General features: G+C 34.2%; 1 protein-coding gene across 3 annotated transcripts in view; it reads right to left on the bottom strand.

Moving 5' to 3' along the window:
- LOC136032902 (nuclear pore complex protein Nup160-like) overlaps positions 1 to 13,180 on the bottom strand; it is a 114,783-nt gene extending 101,603 nt beyond the window's left edge. For 2 of the 3 annotated variants that reach the window (XM_065713337.1, XM_065713335.1), the window contains exons 1-3: positions 13,053 to 13,180; positions 6,858 to 6,951; positions 3,588 to 3,786 (exon numbers count right to left, since the gene is read on the bottom strand). In XM_065713337.1, coding sequence (XP_065569409.1) covers positions 3,588 to 3,786; positions 6,858 to 6,951; positions 13,053 to 13,137 — 378 coding nt within the window. In that variant the 5' untranslated portion in view covers positions 13,138 to 13,180. Of the gene's footprint in view, positions 1 to 3,421; positions 3,506 to 3,587; positions 3,787 to 6,857; positions 6,952 to 13,052 lie in introns of those variants that run through there. The other variant, XM_065713338.1, reaches the window with a different exon arrangement.
- Between the last annotated feature and the right edge of the window lie 3,956 nt (positions 13,181 to 17,136).

Here is a 17,136-nt window from a genome sequence, read left to right as displayed (position 1 = left end):
AGAGAAATATAGTGATTATATTAAATAACAGTCGGCAGCCCAAGCCACTACCTCCAGGCTCTTCCAATGGGTACCAAGTATTGCTTGAAAACTCTTTCTGTTCTATAAAACTATGCTAATTGCAACTTAAAATTCGCAACTTATACAAAGAAGTTTTCAAAAGAGAGTCTAAAGCAGGGAGGTTTGCAAAGCTAAAAAATGGCACTCGTCCCACAGCCAGGGTTACCACCTGTAGGACAAAGTTCTATGTTAGCACTATTTCATTATGTGTAGCAATGTAGCACGTACTTAGGGTTGCAAAAATAGCACGACATTACTATTTTAGCACTATTTTCTCTCTTACCCACAGGTGAAGAGCTTCTGGTGAAGAGGATTCTACAATTGAGTCGTCTCAGAGAATTTCTGAAGGATAATGGTCACCAAACATATCGTGAATTTGAAAAAAAATAATAAATTGCGATCACAGAACGAATCTGGATCATCTTCATTCAACAGGATTTGCAAAGTTTAAATAAAAGCCCTTATTCAGCCAAGTGGATTGATGCGCTGGATTTAGGATCCTTTGTCCAATTTGCGAGGATTCGAATCCTAGTGTACCCGATTATTTTGTTTGGGACGGAGGTCAGTGGCGTGACTCTGTAAGCTCAGCCAGAATCGACCCAGCTCTAAATGGGTACCTGGAGAAATGTGGGGAAGGTAAGCAGGAAGGGTGTGCGAAAGCACAGGATGGTTGGCGACACCCCATTGCACTTCTTAGCTGAAGGGCCAAGAAAGGGAGATCAGTACCGCCGGTAGGGACTATAAAGTCCAATGCCGTGTTCTTTACCTTTTTACCTTATCTTATTCCCCAAATTGTCAATGACTCACTAACAATGTATTAGCCAGAAGAAAAAGTTTATATGAATAATTTCTTTTGTTGCTAGATTAGGTATTTTCGCGTTGTATTCTGTTTCTGTGCGCGTTTGTAATCTTTACTGTTGTTTAATTTCCTTGCTTGTCAGTTATTTATATATATTTTTGTGTGTATATGGCCCCTGGGCTTTTGATATACCCTTATCTATTTATCTATCTATTAGGAGCCAACTCCGTCTCTCGAGAATGTTTAACGGCTCTGTGACTACCTTACAGAAACGATCACCATCTTGAATGATAATTGCGAAGATTATTGGCATATACAAAAAGATATAAGGCTTTTAGAATAAAAATCTACTGAAAGAGCAAACAGAATAGGCGCCACAAGAGTCCAACATGGACACACAATCTTCACTAAGAAAAGTTTAAGGTCTCAAAGTATTCGTTATCTTGTGAACCCATTTCGTCTGTTCAGACTTCTTTGCAGTTCTGTGACTAAACAAAGACCAGTGCAGTTCTAAGTGCAAAAGTACTAAAGACCAGTGCAGTCCACCATGCAGTTCTAAACAAAGACCATTTTCCGTGATAATCTCGATTGCCACATTCTTTTTTCCTTTAAAATCCTATAATGCGCATTTTTACTTAGATTGTTAAAACAAGGATCTCGATTGAGAGCAAGATTCGCGGCCGGGATTGCGAAAACTAGCGCAAAAATTGTAACTAAGCCAAATTCAAAAGTTTCAGCCAAGCATTACATGTCTAATGATACTTATAAAGATCATAGACATGATATCGCTAGAACTTCTCATTCTCATACTATTTACCATAAATATACCTGTCGCTCCTCTTAACACATTCTTGGTAAGTCTTAAAGTGTTACGGGGTTTGAACCCTGCCCCCCGGCTTAAGTTTTTGTCCGAGTCGTAAAATCTTAACAAAAATGCATATAAACAAATTTTAGAGGAGTTTTTTTACGTTTATTTGTAACCCCTCCCCCAACAAAAATCCTGGAAGCACCCTAGAAAACATGAAATTTTCTGCTCCATTCTGTTCTCAATTTCTTTAGTCTCATAACAACACAAGTTGTAACCACATTTGTAAAACCAACTTTGTAAAACCATTTCCTGTCTTTTGCCAGAACATAGTTCAAAACTGACTTGGAAACAATGAAATTTTTATTTTACCCGTGTCTTCACTATGGCTTTTTCAAGCGAAGTCACTCAGTTTTTTTAATTTTCATGGTAGCTCTAGCCTCCATTGATGCTTTTTTAGGCTCAGAAGGCTAATCAGTCACATAAAATAAGATATTTATTTCAAAAAAATTCTATCACAAGCCCCGAAGGGCAAAGTTCGCAAATCAGAGTCTTTAAAACAAAAAACAAAAAATCATAAAATGCACAAGAACTAAATACTGGCGAACAATGCCAAAAACAACAACATTAGAATGGAAAAACCATTAGTTAAAAATATAAAGCTGCAAAATTTCAGAAAGTTAAAAAAGTAAAAACTGATTAAACTTAAAAAAAAATGAAATAAAATATACATTAAAAATGATTAAAAAGAGGACATATAAAAAGGGAGAGGGAACAAAATAAGCAAACGCATACTTGGAATTACCTTTGCATGGGACATCAAATCAGGTGAACGAAAAGCTATTTCACTCAGCCTACTTGGCCTAAAAAGGCAATAATGAGGACAAGACTCTACAAGCTCTGATTGCGCACAGGCTTAGCTTACGATATTAAGAAATAAATTTGAGCTTCTTTTTTTCTCAAAAATGTTTTCTTAGTTTTAATTTATTGGCCAAATTAAAAAATACAATGAAAGTATTGTAGTCCCAAAGCTTGGCACACAAAAATCCTACCCTCCCCTATAACAATGGAGTTTAAGGTAAGTAAATTTCAACACGTACTCTTTTTACGAAAATATTCATTACCAACACTAATAACTGCTTTTAATTGAATTTGAGAATTTGTCTCCATCTAGAATGTTTTTGCTTTATCATAGATGAACAAATCTTGAGATACTTAAATAAAGTTTAAACAAAACAACACAAGAAACAACCTTGTCACTGTTTCTGTACAGCTGGATTCTATGAACAGAAACTGTTATAACTATCACCAACTACGTATCAACAGTATCAATAATTATAACATATCAATTGTTACATATAATTCTATTCAGTAAAAGTTAGCTACATTCTATGTAGCAGATAACTGACCTCGCTTTTTCTCTGCAGTATGATTCTATCAACAGAAGCTGTTTTAACTGTCATCAGCTACATATCCACTGTAAATATCTATAACTTTAACGTCTCAACTGTTACATATGATTCTATTCAGCAGAAGCTACTGTAACAATAAACATTCAACGAAACAGCATCAGAAAATAACTGACCTTGCCATTTTTTGTCTCCAGTAGAATTCTATGAATATAAGCTATCATAACTATCATCAGCTACATATCTATTATAACCATTTATAAGTGTAACATGTTAACTGTTACATGTGATGCAACAAAAGTTGTTGCAACTAGATATTTGAATTAAACAGCAAAGAAAATAACTAACCTCGCCGTTGTTTCTCTGTAGCATGATTCTATGGACTGAAGCTGTTGTAACTACCAATGCAACTATTTGTCTAGTTGATTCAAAAAATTTGTTAATGGATACATGTGATGCAACAAAAGTTGTTGCAACTAGATATTTCAATTAAACAGCAAAGAAAATAACTAACCTCGCCGTTGTTTCTCTGTAGCATGATTCTATGGACTGAAGCTGTTGTAACTACCAATGCAACTATGTGTCTAGTTGATTCAAAAAATTTCACTCCACCAGCCATGATGCGATTGGGAAATATAATTCTTACCGAATTATTTGACAGGTTACAGCGTAGAGATTCTTCAACAAAATGTACAATGTTACCATTGATGTGCCTGAAATTATTTAACAAAAAATATCAGTCTAACAGTAACCAAATTGTGGAATATCAAGGAACATGTATAATCACACCAAGGGGTATACTTACGGAGTGGGAGGGGGCGTTTAACTTGAAGGCTACCCGTCCGAAAAAATATCGTTATAATAAGTACTCTACTTATCATAATTGATATGTTTATTTAAAAAAGAAAGCCCCATAAATTACTAATAAACTGACATGTTGTAAAAAATCCAAATTTCTGGCTATGTTCAGCAAGGTGCTGTCAAAGATCTTGATTCAGAAAGCGAGTTGACCCATTGAGCAGAGAGGTGAGTAACTAAGGAAAAGTTCAAAAGCGTGTGTATTACGAGGCTTTGTTTTTGCATAGACAGAAGGAGGAGACTTTTTAACTCTCAGATTTGTAAAACAGAATCCTCCCAAGGTGAAGCCTTTATGACGATCTTCTATAGTAGGCTACTATGTACTGACACTGAAGTTCAGCTTACAGATGGAGAGCAGAATCCTCTATCCCTCCTTGGGTAAAATCTTGATGCATGTCAAGTCATTATCATACTTGCAGTACTATCTACAAATGCTTATCTCACAGATTTCTAACATAAAACAGCCCAGAGGAACAGCTTTGATGCATATCATCATAGTTATTCTACTGTCTGTTATGTTAGCCTGTGGGCATTTAAACATAAATATTGTAATTTAAGTGCATTTACTGCCCAGAGAATTAACAAGGAAAAGACCAACATTATTCTACTCCTTCCTGCTCCTCAGGAAGATTTAGAGACAAAAATATAGAAACAACAAAATAGATATTTGTTTTCCTTTTCTTATTGTTCCTACCCTCAGGAAGATCTAAAGATAAAAATATAGACAACAAAATGGAGATTTGTTTTCCTTTTCTTATCTTTCCGTTCCCGCATATTTTTTTTATTCTTTTTTTTTTCAATTCCGACAAATTCACTGTCGCAAAGATTAAAGAAGTGAATTACTAGAAGGGATATTGATTCAAAAAAGGCTGTCCTCAAATGGGGTGGGAATAGACGATAGAATTTGAAGATAACTGGAACCGCATGGGAAGGGTTAAAGCGTTAACCTTTGAATAGATTAGGGGAGGCGCAGCAAGAGTAGCTATGTTGGTCTCAAACAGCTTCATGCTGCAGGAAGTTAATAGCAGTCGTAAATTTTCTCTCTGTCAATAAATAATGAAAATATTGCATGAACATACTGATATTGATAACACGGCTCATCTTGCATTTTATTAATGAAAAAACGATCTACAGATTTATTTGAATATTATTCCTTAATGTCAAATTTCAAAACAAATTTCCACACAAAATGAGTTTATAATAGGTATGTACGAAATATTGGTTTTTACTACTTGTTGTAAAAAACACATATATGTAACATCTTACCAATTTGAGAAAGGAGCCAAAATTCGATGTTGAACCTGTCATGATATGGTTTTTGATTGAAAATTTTGCATAAAAGACAAATTTGTACAAACTATAGCATATGTGGTGCTTCGTTTCGGAATTTAGTCAGTAGCCTACCACAAAATCGGGGTCCAGCCTATTACCCTCCCCTGACAAATATTCCCACAGGTAAAATTAAGCAGCCAAAGGGAAATTAAGACAAAAAAAGAATAAAAAGTATATGATTATGGAACTTCTATCTATATTCCAAAATACAAGAGTCCATCAGGCCAATAGTACCCAAAAGTCTAAAAATACTTTTGATAGTGCTTAAAACATCCAAAAAATTGGCTTTTTATGCTGAATCCAAATGTATAAAGTGTATTAAGTTTAATGTTAGACCTATCCATCAAACACCACAAGCCTGGGAAATTTGGCTGATTTTAAAAAGTGGGGATAAAACCCACAAAAGAGCAAATGATCTTTATAAAAAACACACATTTAGATTCATCGTATTAGGAAACCCTAGTGGGGAGGCTTAAAGCTTTTATGAAAAAAAAATATCAAAATTTCGCATTCTTTTCCCCCAGAGAAATGATCATAGAGGCGATTTTTTTTTTTTTTTTTTTTTTTTTCAGGGGCGATCGTTTAAAGCTAATCTTCCTAAAAGATGGGAAGGACCTCATTCGAGTGGAAAAATCAAAAATCTATGGTCTTTTAAAGGTGCCCAAAGAGATTCTGTCACGGGAAAATGGCGTTTTCTGCTATTTTGTGGTACCAAACTATGATTTTACTCCATAGTTTTGTTTGTTTTTTTTTATTAGTTTTTGGGATTATTTCAGGCTGGAAAATTGATTGACTTTTAGAAAATTGTCTTAGCTTAATCTATAGCTTGCTCATTTGGAATAAAGAGCTCTGTCAGTTTTAAATTTGCTTGGTTCTGTAAGAGTTTGAGTCCTTTATATTTAAATTAAATTAGAAATTAAAAAAAAATATCCCTTGAAGGTACTTCAGTCTAGAAAACCTTCTAATATATGCCCAGTGGAGGCATTCTTGATGGCAAGGGGTAAACTGGTGTCATATACTGTATTTGCCAGCCGGAGCGTCACATATGGAAGAGGGGAGACGCCACTATCCAACATTTTCAGCAAATCAGATAAAAATACGAGTCGGTGAAACAGTGGCGCGAAGCCACTATTTCACTGAAATAGCGTTTAGAGACCATAACATCAAGGTACATCTCTTATATGGACCACATGTTGACTACACTAGCTATAAATCTAGAGATGTTGAGATATTTAAGTTGTCAGAATTAACAGTTGCACTGTCTAGTACACAAGATTAACATCTTAAATCAAAACGTTTTACATGAATCTTCTCATTGCTTTAAAGTTAGGGCTCTTTCTCTTGACAACCCTGGCCAGTTGATTGGTGATGCTGCACAAACTACGCGATTCTTTTTCTGCTCTTTTAATTTGTCCTAGTTAAAAGCGTAATATATAGGTCGAAAAATGTTTGCAGGAATCCATTTCTGGGAGGGGGGGGGCAACTTCATCAAAAGAACAAGAAGAGAAATTTTATACTAACAATGTAAAAAATAAGAGGATAACCATAAACGTGATGTGTAATCAGAAGAGGGTGGAGGAAAAGATTGACTTACCAATGGATAAATGCTGAAGAAATAGAAGCTTGTTCATTTTGTAAAACATAACAGCCTGCATCTTCATAACATATCTGCTCAATTTCTGGGATCCCTAAAAGAAATCACTGTCCTTAATCAATTAGTGGAATGGCTCAACGTTGTTTTTTTTTTTTTTTTTTTTTTTTTTTTTTTTTTTTTTTTTTTTTTTTTTTTTTTTTTTTTTTTTTTTTAAATTATTGGAAACTCTCTCAACAAATGATAAGTAAAAATTTGATTCTTCGGTTATAAAAACACCATCAATGAATTAGAAATTATTCACAAGATAATTGCTTATTCAATAGATTCTCCATATAATTAGAGAAATTACTCTTTCTGAGATATTGATACAATGGAAAAATAAACAGTGAAATTGAACACAGACTATAGGAGACACGGAGAAATAATTTGAATTATCTGGCTACCTTGGCCCATAAAAACTAAGGTACATAATAAAATTTCTAAATTATCACAAATATATTCTACTACTAACTACAACTACTATTAACAACTTACCATAGCTAGCCACCTGAGGCCAACACAGCTACACACACTCTCCTTTAGCCCAGTCTATTCAAAGCCTCCCTTTTTACACCCTCCCAGGAAGTTTCCATCTCCTTTAAATCTTTCTTTATGACATCCTCCCACCCCAATAGTGGTAGACCTGCTTTCCGATTAGCCCTAGACGGTTGTCCAAAAAGGACAATATTTGGCAATCTGTTATCCTTCATCCGCAAAACATGTCCTAGCCATCCCAACCTTTCTTTCATTATAGCCCTAGAAAGTGGGATTGAACCACATATTTTGTGCAGCCTACACTTTGAAATACGGTCAGTCAGTTGGGTACCTAGAACAACCAATAGGCAATTTCTCTGGAAAACATCTAGCAAATCTTCATCAACTTTTTGGAGCGCCTAGGCTTCAGAGCCATATCTGACCACTATCATCACTGTAGCTTCTATGATTCTAATCTTGGTTTGCAGACTTATCTTCCTGTTCTTCCAAATTTGCAGACTAATCTTCCTGTTCTTCCAAATTCTTTGATAGTAATTTTTATTTGTTTTAAGTTTGAATTATTACAATAATGGTGTCAATTACAGGTTTTGAAACCCAAGATTTTGGAAGACACATTTTTGGTATCTTCATTGAAAAATGAAAAATACGCCCTCCCCCTTCCCTATTTCTGTCAATTAGTGCCACTGTATTAAAAGGTTTTGTTTCTGCTCGTCTTAAGTTTTAATGTTACTTTTGTTTGAAAATCTTCCTTTCTGAAAACTATTTTTTTTATAATTTTCACTCGTATTTTAGTTTATATAGTTTTACTATGGGTCAGTATTAGGATTTTTTTCTGCATAGCCTAAGCATATAAATGTTGAATTTTAATGGCAATTTTGGGCGAATTTGAATATTCAGACAGTCTTCAATAGCATTATGTAATTTTAGTTTTGCTAATAGATGTATGAGTGGATGGAGAGGGGTAATATTTTTCAAAGTACAGTTGAAAATATACTTAATTTTTGGCCTTCTACAGGGCGGAAGCCATCCTCTGGACACCCTCAAATATGTGTGTATAGTAATCTACCATTTTCTTATAAGTCTTTGTATGTTACTAATTTAAAAAAAAAATTCTGAAAAATAAGTTTTCAAAGAAAAGTAAAGAGCTAATTAAGCCAAGAACGATCAGAAATAAAGTCAAATAATCTTCCAAGCTTAAAACTGCCACAAATCACTATCAATAAATAAATGAAACCCAAAACTAACAGAAATTACAATAAATAGCCAAGTCAAACTCAAAACAAGCAAAATTAACATGAGTAGAACTGATGGCCATAATGCCTTCTCAATCCCAGAGCATAATTTGCACTTTACCAAAAAAAAAAACAAATGACTGTGGATTGTCAATTTAACTAACATACACTGATATTTATTCCTTAAAGTTTTGATAATTTTTCACTTATGAAAACAAGAAAAGTGAAAAATTTAAAACGTATGTTGTTTTAGTAACAGTAGCAGTGGCATTAGGATGCAAATATTTTCCTTTGGCTAGTTCAACATCACTCACAACAAGCCCTATTAGTTTCAACTTCACACACCAAACTGTTCCCAAAATACTGCTGTTACACCCGTTTGACAACCTGCATACAGAGGGCTTGTTCTGATTTAGTTCATCTTCCCCTCTCGAAATTTCTTGAAAATTTCACCTTAATACCCTGAGACTAGCAAACTGGTCACTCACAACAAGCCCTATTAGCTTCAACTTCACACACCAAACTGTTCCTAAGATATTGCTGTTACGCCCATTTGACAACCTGCATACAGAGGGCTTGTTCTGGTTTAGTTCATCTTCCTCTCTCAAAATTTCTTGAAAATTTCACCTTAATACCCTGAGACTAGCAAACCAAAGACTAGCCGGATCATCACAAGATACTATGGTATATAGGAGTGTTGTTATTGATGTTAAAAGCAAAGATGAGGGGGTTTGTCCCCTCCTCAATACCTCACTCTTTTGCTTAAGTACTTTTGGTAATGTCAAAAAAGCTATTTATTCTAATTAAATGGCCTTTGTAGTTCAGGGGTCATTCTTAAAGAAATGGAGCAAAATTCAAACTTTTGTGTGAAGAGTGAGTTATTGACAATGGGGCGAACCCCCTCATATACATAATAAGAAAATGTGAAATAGGAGTTCATTATACAAGTTAATTTATAAGTTACATATATTTATTACTAATCAAAACGTCCGTAAATAAAATTAAAAGTTAGCAGCCTTTTTAACTAAACAAAAAATTGGGGGGCAACTAGGCTCCTTCCCCTACCACTTTTTTCTCAAAATCGTTTGGTCAAAAAAAATAAGATTACTATGCAAATTTTTTTTTAATTATTCATGTACAGTGAACCAAAATCAAATTTTCATTAATTTAAAAATGTTCAGAAATTAAATTTAAAAAAATCAAGTTTTTTCAACTGAAAATAAGGAGCATCATTAGAACTTAAAACAAACAGAAATCATTACATATATGAGAGGGTTTGTCCCCTCCTCAATACCCCTCCTTTACGCTGAAGTATTTCTGTAATTTCAAAAGAGCTATTTATTCTAATTAAACATCCTTTGTGTTCAGGGGTCACTCTTAAAGAATTGGAACAAAATTAGAATTTTAGGATAAAGAGCAAGGTATTGAAGAGGGGACAAACCCTCCCCCTGTATACATAATAAAAATATACAAATATAGAAGTTTGTTACATAAGTTAATTTCTAAGTTGTGTATATTTATTACTAATAAAAATTTTCATAAATAAAGTTAAAAGTTCTAGTGGCCTTTTTAAGTATGCAAAAAATTGCAGGGCAACTAGGCCTCCTCCCCTTCCCCTTTTTTCCTCAAAATTGTCCAATCAAAACTTTGACAAAGCCATTTAGCCAAAAAAAAGTAAAGTATGCAAGTTTTGTTTTAATTATTCATGTACAGTGATCTAAAATCATTACCTGCAGCAGTTCAAAAACATTCAGAAAATAAAAAAAACATGTTTTTTTAACTGAAAGTAAAAAGCAACATTTAAACTTAAAACAAGCAGAAATTATTCCGTGTATGAAAGGGACTGTCCCCTCCTCAACACACTGCTCTTTACACTAAAGTTTGTCTCTTTCTCACAACTCTACTTTTCAAAATAAAATACTTTAGCATAAAGAGAATAGTGTTAAGGAGGGGACAGTCTCTTTCGTATATGGAATAAGTTCAGTTTGTCTTAAGTTTTAATGCTGCTCCTCACTTTCAGTTAAAAAACTTATTTTTTCTTTTTTTTATATATAATTGCACATAGGTTAAAGCTGAAAATAGGTTAAAGCCCTTGATGGTTAAAGCTAAACTTAAAGAAACTTATATATTTCAAATCAGCATAACAAGCCAATGCTTTTGATATACTATTGATATCAAAATTCTGTTTTTTTTAGCTTTGGTTACTATTGAGCTGTGTTGTCCTTACTTATAATTCGTTGCCACAAACTCTTTGACCCAAAAAATTCTTCACTTCATGGAATAGTGCCTTGGGATTGCTGGGGTTAAATTAAATTTGAACTAACTCTAAAATCCAGTGAATAGAAAATTTCTGGTGATATATTTAGTAGTTCACCACTTCTGAATGAGACATACTAATAGAACAAGAGTAGTAGGCTGTCTTTCTATTCCTTATTTCACATCATTTAGAAATACCACAGCCACTTTTTTGAAAATACATCCCCCCTCTCCTGATAGTCCCAGATACACCCCTTGGACATATATAAAAAAACTGAAAGAAAATATAAAATATTCAAATTCTTAGTTTATAACAAGAAACATGTTTCTATTAGTAAGATTATTATGTTTCCTGGTAAATAGCCTATATAGTAATTGGTCATTTCTGAAGAAAACATGTCAAAAAAAAAAAAAAAAAAGCAGCCCTAGATTTCTTATTTTGTGTTCTTTTGGAAAATTATAGTTACTTTTCTAGCAATTTACCATGCCAGCCCATGAATAAATAGATAAAAGCTAAGAGAATACACATTAACAATGAAATTGATAAAATGTAGAATGTTTTAGGTTCACCCTAGGTTAATAATTGAGAAGTGCCTTATTTGTCAAACAATTTCCATCCTCAGTTTTATAGATTATGAGCAAGCATTCAGTTCTGTTGACAGAAGAGCTTTAGCTCTTCTGTGGTATACCAGACAGACTAAAGAAAAGATTGATCAGGTGGGCAGCTTTACTTACCTTGGTAGTATTATTAGTAAAGAAGGTGGGAAAAGTTGAGATGTTAAAAGTAAAATAGCCAAGGCTCAGGGTGTTTTTTCACAATTAAAAAAATTTGGAAGATTAGGAAGATAAGTTCATAAACAAAGATCAGAATATTGGAAGATACAGTGATGACAGTGGTCAAATATGGCTGTCAAGCATGGGCACCCTAAAAAGCAGATGAAAATTTACTAGATATTTTCTAGAGAAATTGCCTATGGATTGATCTGTGTACCCAGCTGACTGATCATATTTCAAACAGTAGGCTGTACAAAAAGTGTGGTTTGATACATTTTGAGAACCAAATAACTTAATCTGTTCATTGGCTTCAATAAGTGGAATTTGTTGAAACTATTAGTCAATATTCTTCAATGAAATGTTACAAAAGTAAATAAAAAAAACTTTTTTTTTTTGTTAACAAAAAAAAGTAATTTGAAGACTCCAGATAGCTTATGAGCTCAGCTCTTAAGTGTTCCTCTGTGTACATGCCTAGATAAAGAGATTTTACACTAGACCAGAGACCAAACAATGCCACCAATTTTAAATAGTAAACAACAATATGGCATATATGCAGGGTAGACCTCAGAGTCCTGTCCCCCTCCCAATTCTTTTTAAATTTCTTGGGCACTTCTTATTTGAATAACAAAATGTTTTTTTGTTTTACTATTACCCCCTCCCTTCCAAAACTATTTAGTGCTCTTTATTTAACTAAATGGAAAACCGTGGCATCATCTGTAAATTCACAGCAGGAATTGGTAAAAATGCTGTTTGCCAACCAAGTTATAACTTTCTGAAGATCCCATGTAAGAATTTTTATGCTCATTATTTAACCAAACAAAAATTTTGGTAGCATCAGGAGAATCATGGTGCTTTGCTTCACAATTTTACCAACTTATTTTTTATTGAATGATCAAAATGTTGGGGGGCAGGAATATCCCTTTCCCCCACCACATGTGATGACCCTAATTACCATTCAAATTCATTGTACACTTGAGAAAGTGAGAAGAAGTAGAGGTAGGTGCTTCAAATACCTTCCCAGGACATTGGCTATTTTAGTCTACACATCCATCCCTGAAAGTTTTATTTTCCTAGCCTAACCCCTTTACAAGATAGCAAAAGTAGTAAAACTAGCTCAAAAAGTAGCCAAACTAGAATTTTACCCTGTTTTCTATCCTTGACCTTAAATAGGCTATCCTACACTAGCCTGTAAATTAAACCCTATTTAAATTCATAAGATAGGCCTAGCAAACAACCCGCGATGGCGAATTTTATCTGTTAACTATTCTTATTTTGTAAATTAATGGCAAACATTGAGTACTTCCTTTGAGTCAAACTAGGCCTCAGTAGTTTAATAGCCTAGGCTATAAAATTAACCTCCAATAAAAATTAAAGTTTACGCAACATAAATGATAGCTACCTGAACTTTCAAGAGTAAATTCTTGAGCGGGAGCATCCACACTAAGGGGCCGGACCTCAGTGAACAACCTAAGAGTTTTAGACATAGTAAAGCTTGGTTTTACTTTAATTTAAATTTGCCGCTTTGGAAGCAGTGTTGCCACAAGACTTTTGTTTTGGACGTTACGACAAAATTTTCGTAGCGTCCAAACCCTTTGAAATTAAACTTTTTTGTAACTTTTGATAGTCCTTTTTCAAGACGGGGTGCTTTTATTCGAAAGTGGCAATTAGAAGGGGCAGTTGTTACCTGTATATTTTCAAAATATGCTTTTATGTGATCTCATTAAAAGTTCCTCTTCCAAATTTTAAGATATACCTTTTTTGTATCTTAATTTAAATACTTGAAAACCCCCTCCTCCTTTTTAACTTTTAATGAATTGGGATTCTATTTTGCTTTTCCAGCATAAACAGAGAGGAAAAATCAGGTTCATATGCATAGGCCAAAGTTCTGCCATGGGATCCTTTAGTTTTTTTAAGTTTATCGTTAATTTAGATTTAATTTAGGATACTTTAGAGAAAAAGAAAGGTATATATTGCCGTTTTTTTAAGCAAAACTTTGATAAAAAGCTCAAAAACATATTGTATTTTGACTTAGTCTGAAACTTACTTTTAATCCATATATAAGACACAACATATTAAGTACTCATACAGTGAAGTAAATATAATCAATTTGTGAACATGGTTAACTTGGGAGTTTGCTCTTTCCACATTTTCGCTTTTTTGGCAAGTGTATTTGGGATCTCCCATTAACTTGGGTCAGGAATTGCTCTCCTTTCATGCATAAGATCACAAACAGTCTAATAGATATGTCTATTAATCTTTCTATTAATATTTCTAATAGCCTTTCGAATAATATTTTTATTCCCGATTTTATTCTTATCACCAAGACAAGGCTGAATGTCTGGTTTGAAATAGCAGAAACTCGTATTAACAAGAAAGAAAGTCATCACGATATTCATTACAACAATGAAATGTGTATCTTTAGTTGTATTTTGGGCATAAGAGGGAGAGGAGGGCTACAATGTCAAAAAAATGACCATGATACTTGAAAATAGCCTGGCATAATGTCTAAAATTCCGGTTTAAGTAATTTTTTCCTCTCCTTAATGCTTGAGTATGGCCATGATTATAATTGAAAGTTAGCTCCTTTTAACAGTTTCAACTATTTTTTAGCGTCATCTCTTCAAAATCCTTTATAAAAACAGCAAGTATTGCCTATAGCCTGATATTATGTCTAGCCATTTTGAAGGGGCTGGGTTTTTACCCAAAGCAATACATTAATCCTATTATAATTGCATATTTAAAAAATAATTATAAAGAAAATAGCTTCTACTATCATTTACCTATGTTTTTATTATAAAATTTTCTTCCTGACTTAGACCTGTTTCTTTTTTATATAACTTTAATATGACTGTTGACTGAACAAGATTCAACTGATAGAAATTGCTAACTATAGACAAGATAGTGCAAAATCTGTTTGCTTTCTTGAAAAAAAATGTTATCTGAACTTACTATGCAAGTAGGCGAAACGGGTATTTTCTTATTCTAATAAGTGAACGATTTTGTGATAACAATCAATGATCGCTATGTCCAAGAATGTCGATACTCATGTCCATGCAATTAAATCGGGAAAACCGGAAATCTTACATGGGCAATAAATAGATTACTCAGGAAATGTGCAACGAATTTACTATTCATAAAGATGGGCGTGATTTGCTAAAAGACAGGGGACAGAGGGCTGCTGCTCCTCCCAGACTTTCGTTTTGCCACCTTAAAGCACCATTATAATACTATTATACAATCAAATAGTACATTTATGGGACCAAATGGCTTTTTTTAGTTTGTACAGTCATTTTTACTTGATTTTGGAAAATGGGCTACAACTTCCCTCTTCCTCCCAAGATTTTGATGAAATTCCGCTACTGCTCATAAGAGTAACATGAATTCAACTAGGCCTACGTTGCCCGGGCAACGTGAAATGTTGCGGCAACCTTTGTCCGGCTTCTCCGGCTAAAGTGTTGCGGGAGCAACGCTTTGGTTTTGTTTCTTCGCTATCGATTAGTAATCATATGATCAAAGGCTATTCCTCAGCATTGAAAAAAACAACAGCAAAATAATATCGAAAAAAGGGACTAAATTGACTTTGCAGCCAGTTGAACTTTATTTTTTCCAGTCGTAGACATCGTGACGGATGAAAACTCAGAACAATATCTTATATAATCTAGTTGGTATTATAAAGCTATCCCTAACTTTTCAGGATCAAAATACCATAAATGACATTCTATTAATTATTACGGAACTAACTCATTGTTTTACATTTTCGTTTGTGCTTGTTTCTTCACTATCGGTTAAATGATGAGGTTGTCAGCCTATCGAAATTTTTAAAACGGTATGTTCTAACAAGAAGGCAATCAGTTATCACATGACCAAAGGCTATTCCTCAGCGTTGAAAAAACAACAACTACAAAACAATATCGAAAGAAGGGACTAAATTGACTTTGCAGCCAGTTGAACTTTATCCTTTTCAATCGTAGACATCCTGACGGATGAAAACTTGGAACAATATCTTATACAATCTAGTTGGTATTATAAAGCTATCCGTAACTTTTCAGGATTAAAATACCATAGGTGACACTAAGTATTACGAAGCAACCTCATTGTTTTACGTTATCATTTGTACCCGTTGCGTAAACACTTAATTCCGTCAGATTTAAAGAGATCGAGTACAATGTGCACCAATTTACACAAATTTCTAGCCCAAAGTGAACAGGTTCTTACTTAAAAATCCCTTTCCCGCGATAAACATCAAGTTCACCGGATACAAATAAATGGGTACACCAACTAGCAAAAGTTGTAAACCCATCATCGCTGAAGGTGATTGTAGCCCAACAGCCGACTATTAATTACAAGTCCCCAATATGTCTTACCGCTGGAACCAAATTGGTTTAACTATCAAATACACCGAAAACAAATAATAGGTACACCAACTAGCAAAAGTGGCAAACCCCTCATTGCCGAAGATGATAAAGGGCTAACCGCCGTTTCTCGCCCAAAGTGAACCAATTCTTACTTGTAAGTCCCTCTCCCGTAATAAACATCAAGTTCACCGGAAACAAATAAACGGGTACACCAACTAGCAAAAGTTGCAAACACGTCATCGCTGAAGATGATTGTAGCCCAACAGCCGATTATTACTTATAAGTCCCCTACATGTCTTACCACTGGAACCAAATTGGTTTAACCATCAAATATACCGGAAACAAATAGTAGATACACCAACTAGCAAAAGTTGCTAACCTTTCATTGCCGAAGGTGATTATTACCTAACAGCCGACTATCGCTTACAAGTCCTCCAATGTCTCACAATTTGTATCGGCCTAGATTTCGTTTCAGTGTGTACCTTAGTACTGAAGTTGTCAACCCGTTAAAACTTTCAAACTGGTATACCTCACGAAGGAATTTTTACACCAAAAAATGGATGTCATATACTTCGATCAGCTCATCAAGAGCTATCGATTGGCGTTGAAAAAAAAATTATAACTGTCTTAGTTCAAAAGTTGATTTTTTTTTTTTGCCGTAGGCCAACTTTCTAACGTCACCACTTAGAAAGGAGCAAAGGATAAGCTCCAATTTTTTAGCAATGAGAATATTTTTGAAGTTTATTAGGCACAACTTATGCCATTGTTCTACCGCAATCCCAAGTCCGAAAAACCGAATGATAAACTCAGCTGAAATCACGAACAGAAATGGATAGAAACAATAGATGGCAGCAGTTTCGGACCCGTGGGAAAATGCCACATTTTCGCTTCTTTAAATTTTTCTATTTATCACTCAAAGTAGATATATTGGCTGTGGGGCCGGGTAACTGCTGCATATATTTAACACTTATAGATTTTAGGCCATCTTCAAGTTGAAAGTGGTACCTGCCTGATTGCCTGCTAGAACGGAGATTTCCACTCGAAAGCAGAAACATGCATTGATGAAACGACAGCTTGGCGGCACAATTTCAGATACTCCTCTCTGACATATGCTATATACTCCACTTCA

Source organism: Artemia franciscana, chromosome 11 (genome assembly GCF_032884065.1).
Source record: "Artemia franciscana chromosome 11, ASM3288406v1, whole genome shotgun sequence".
Taxonomy (NCBI): Eukaryota; Metazoa; Arthropoda; class Branchiopoda; order Anostraca; family Artemiidae; genus Artemia; species Artemia franciscana.
Note: the sequence above shows the minus strand (reverse complement) of the source record. Positions and strands in the feature narration are given on the sequence as shown.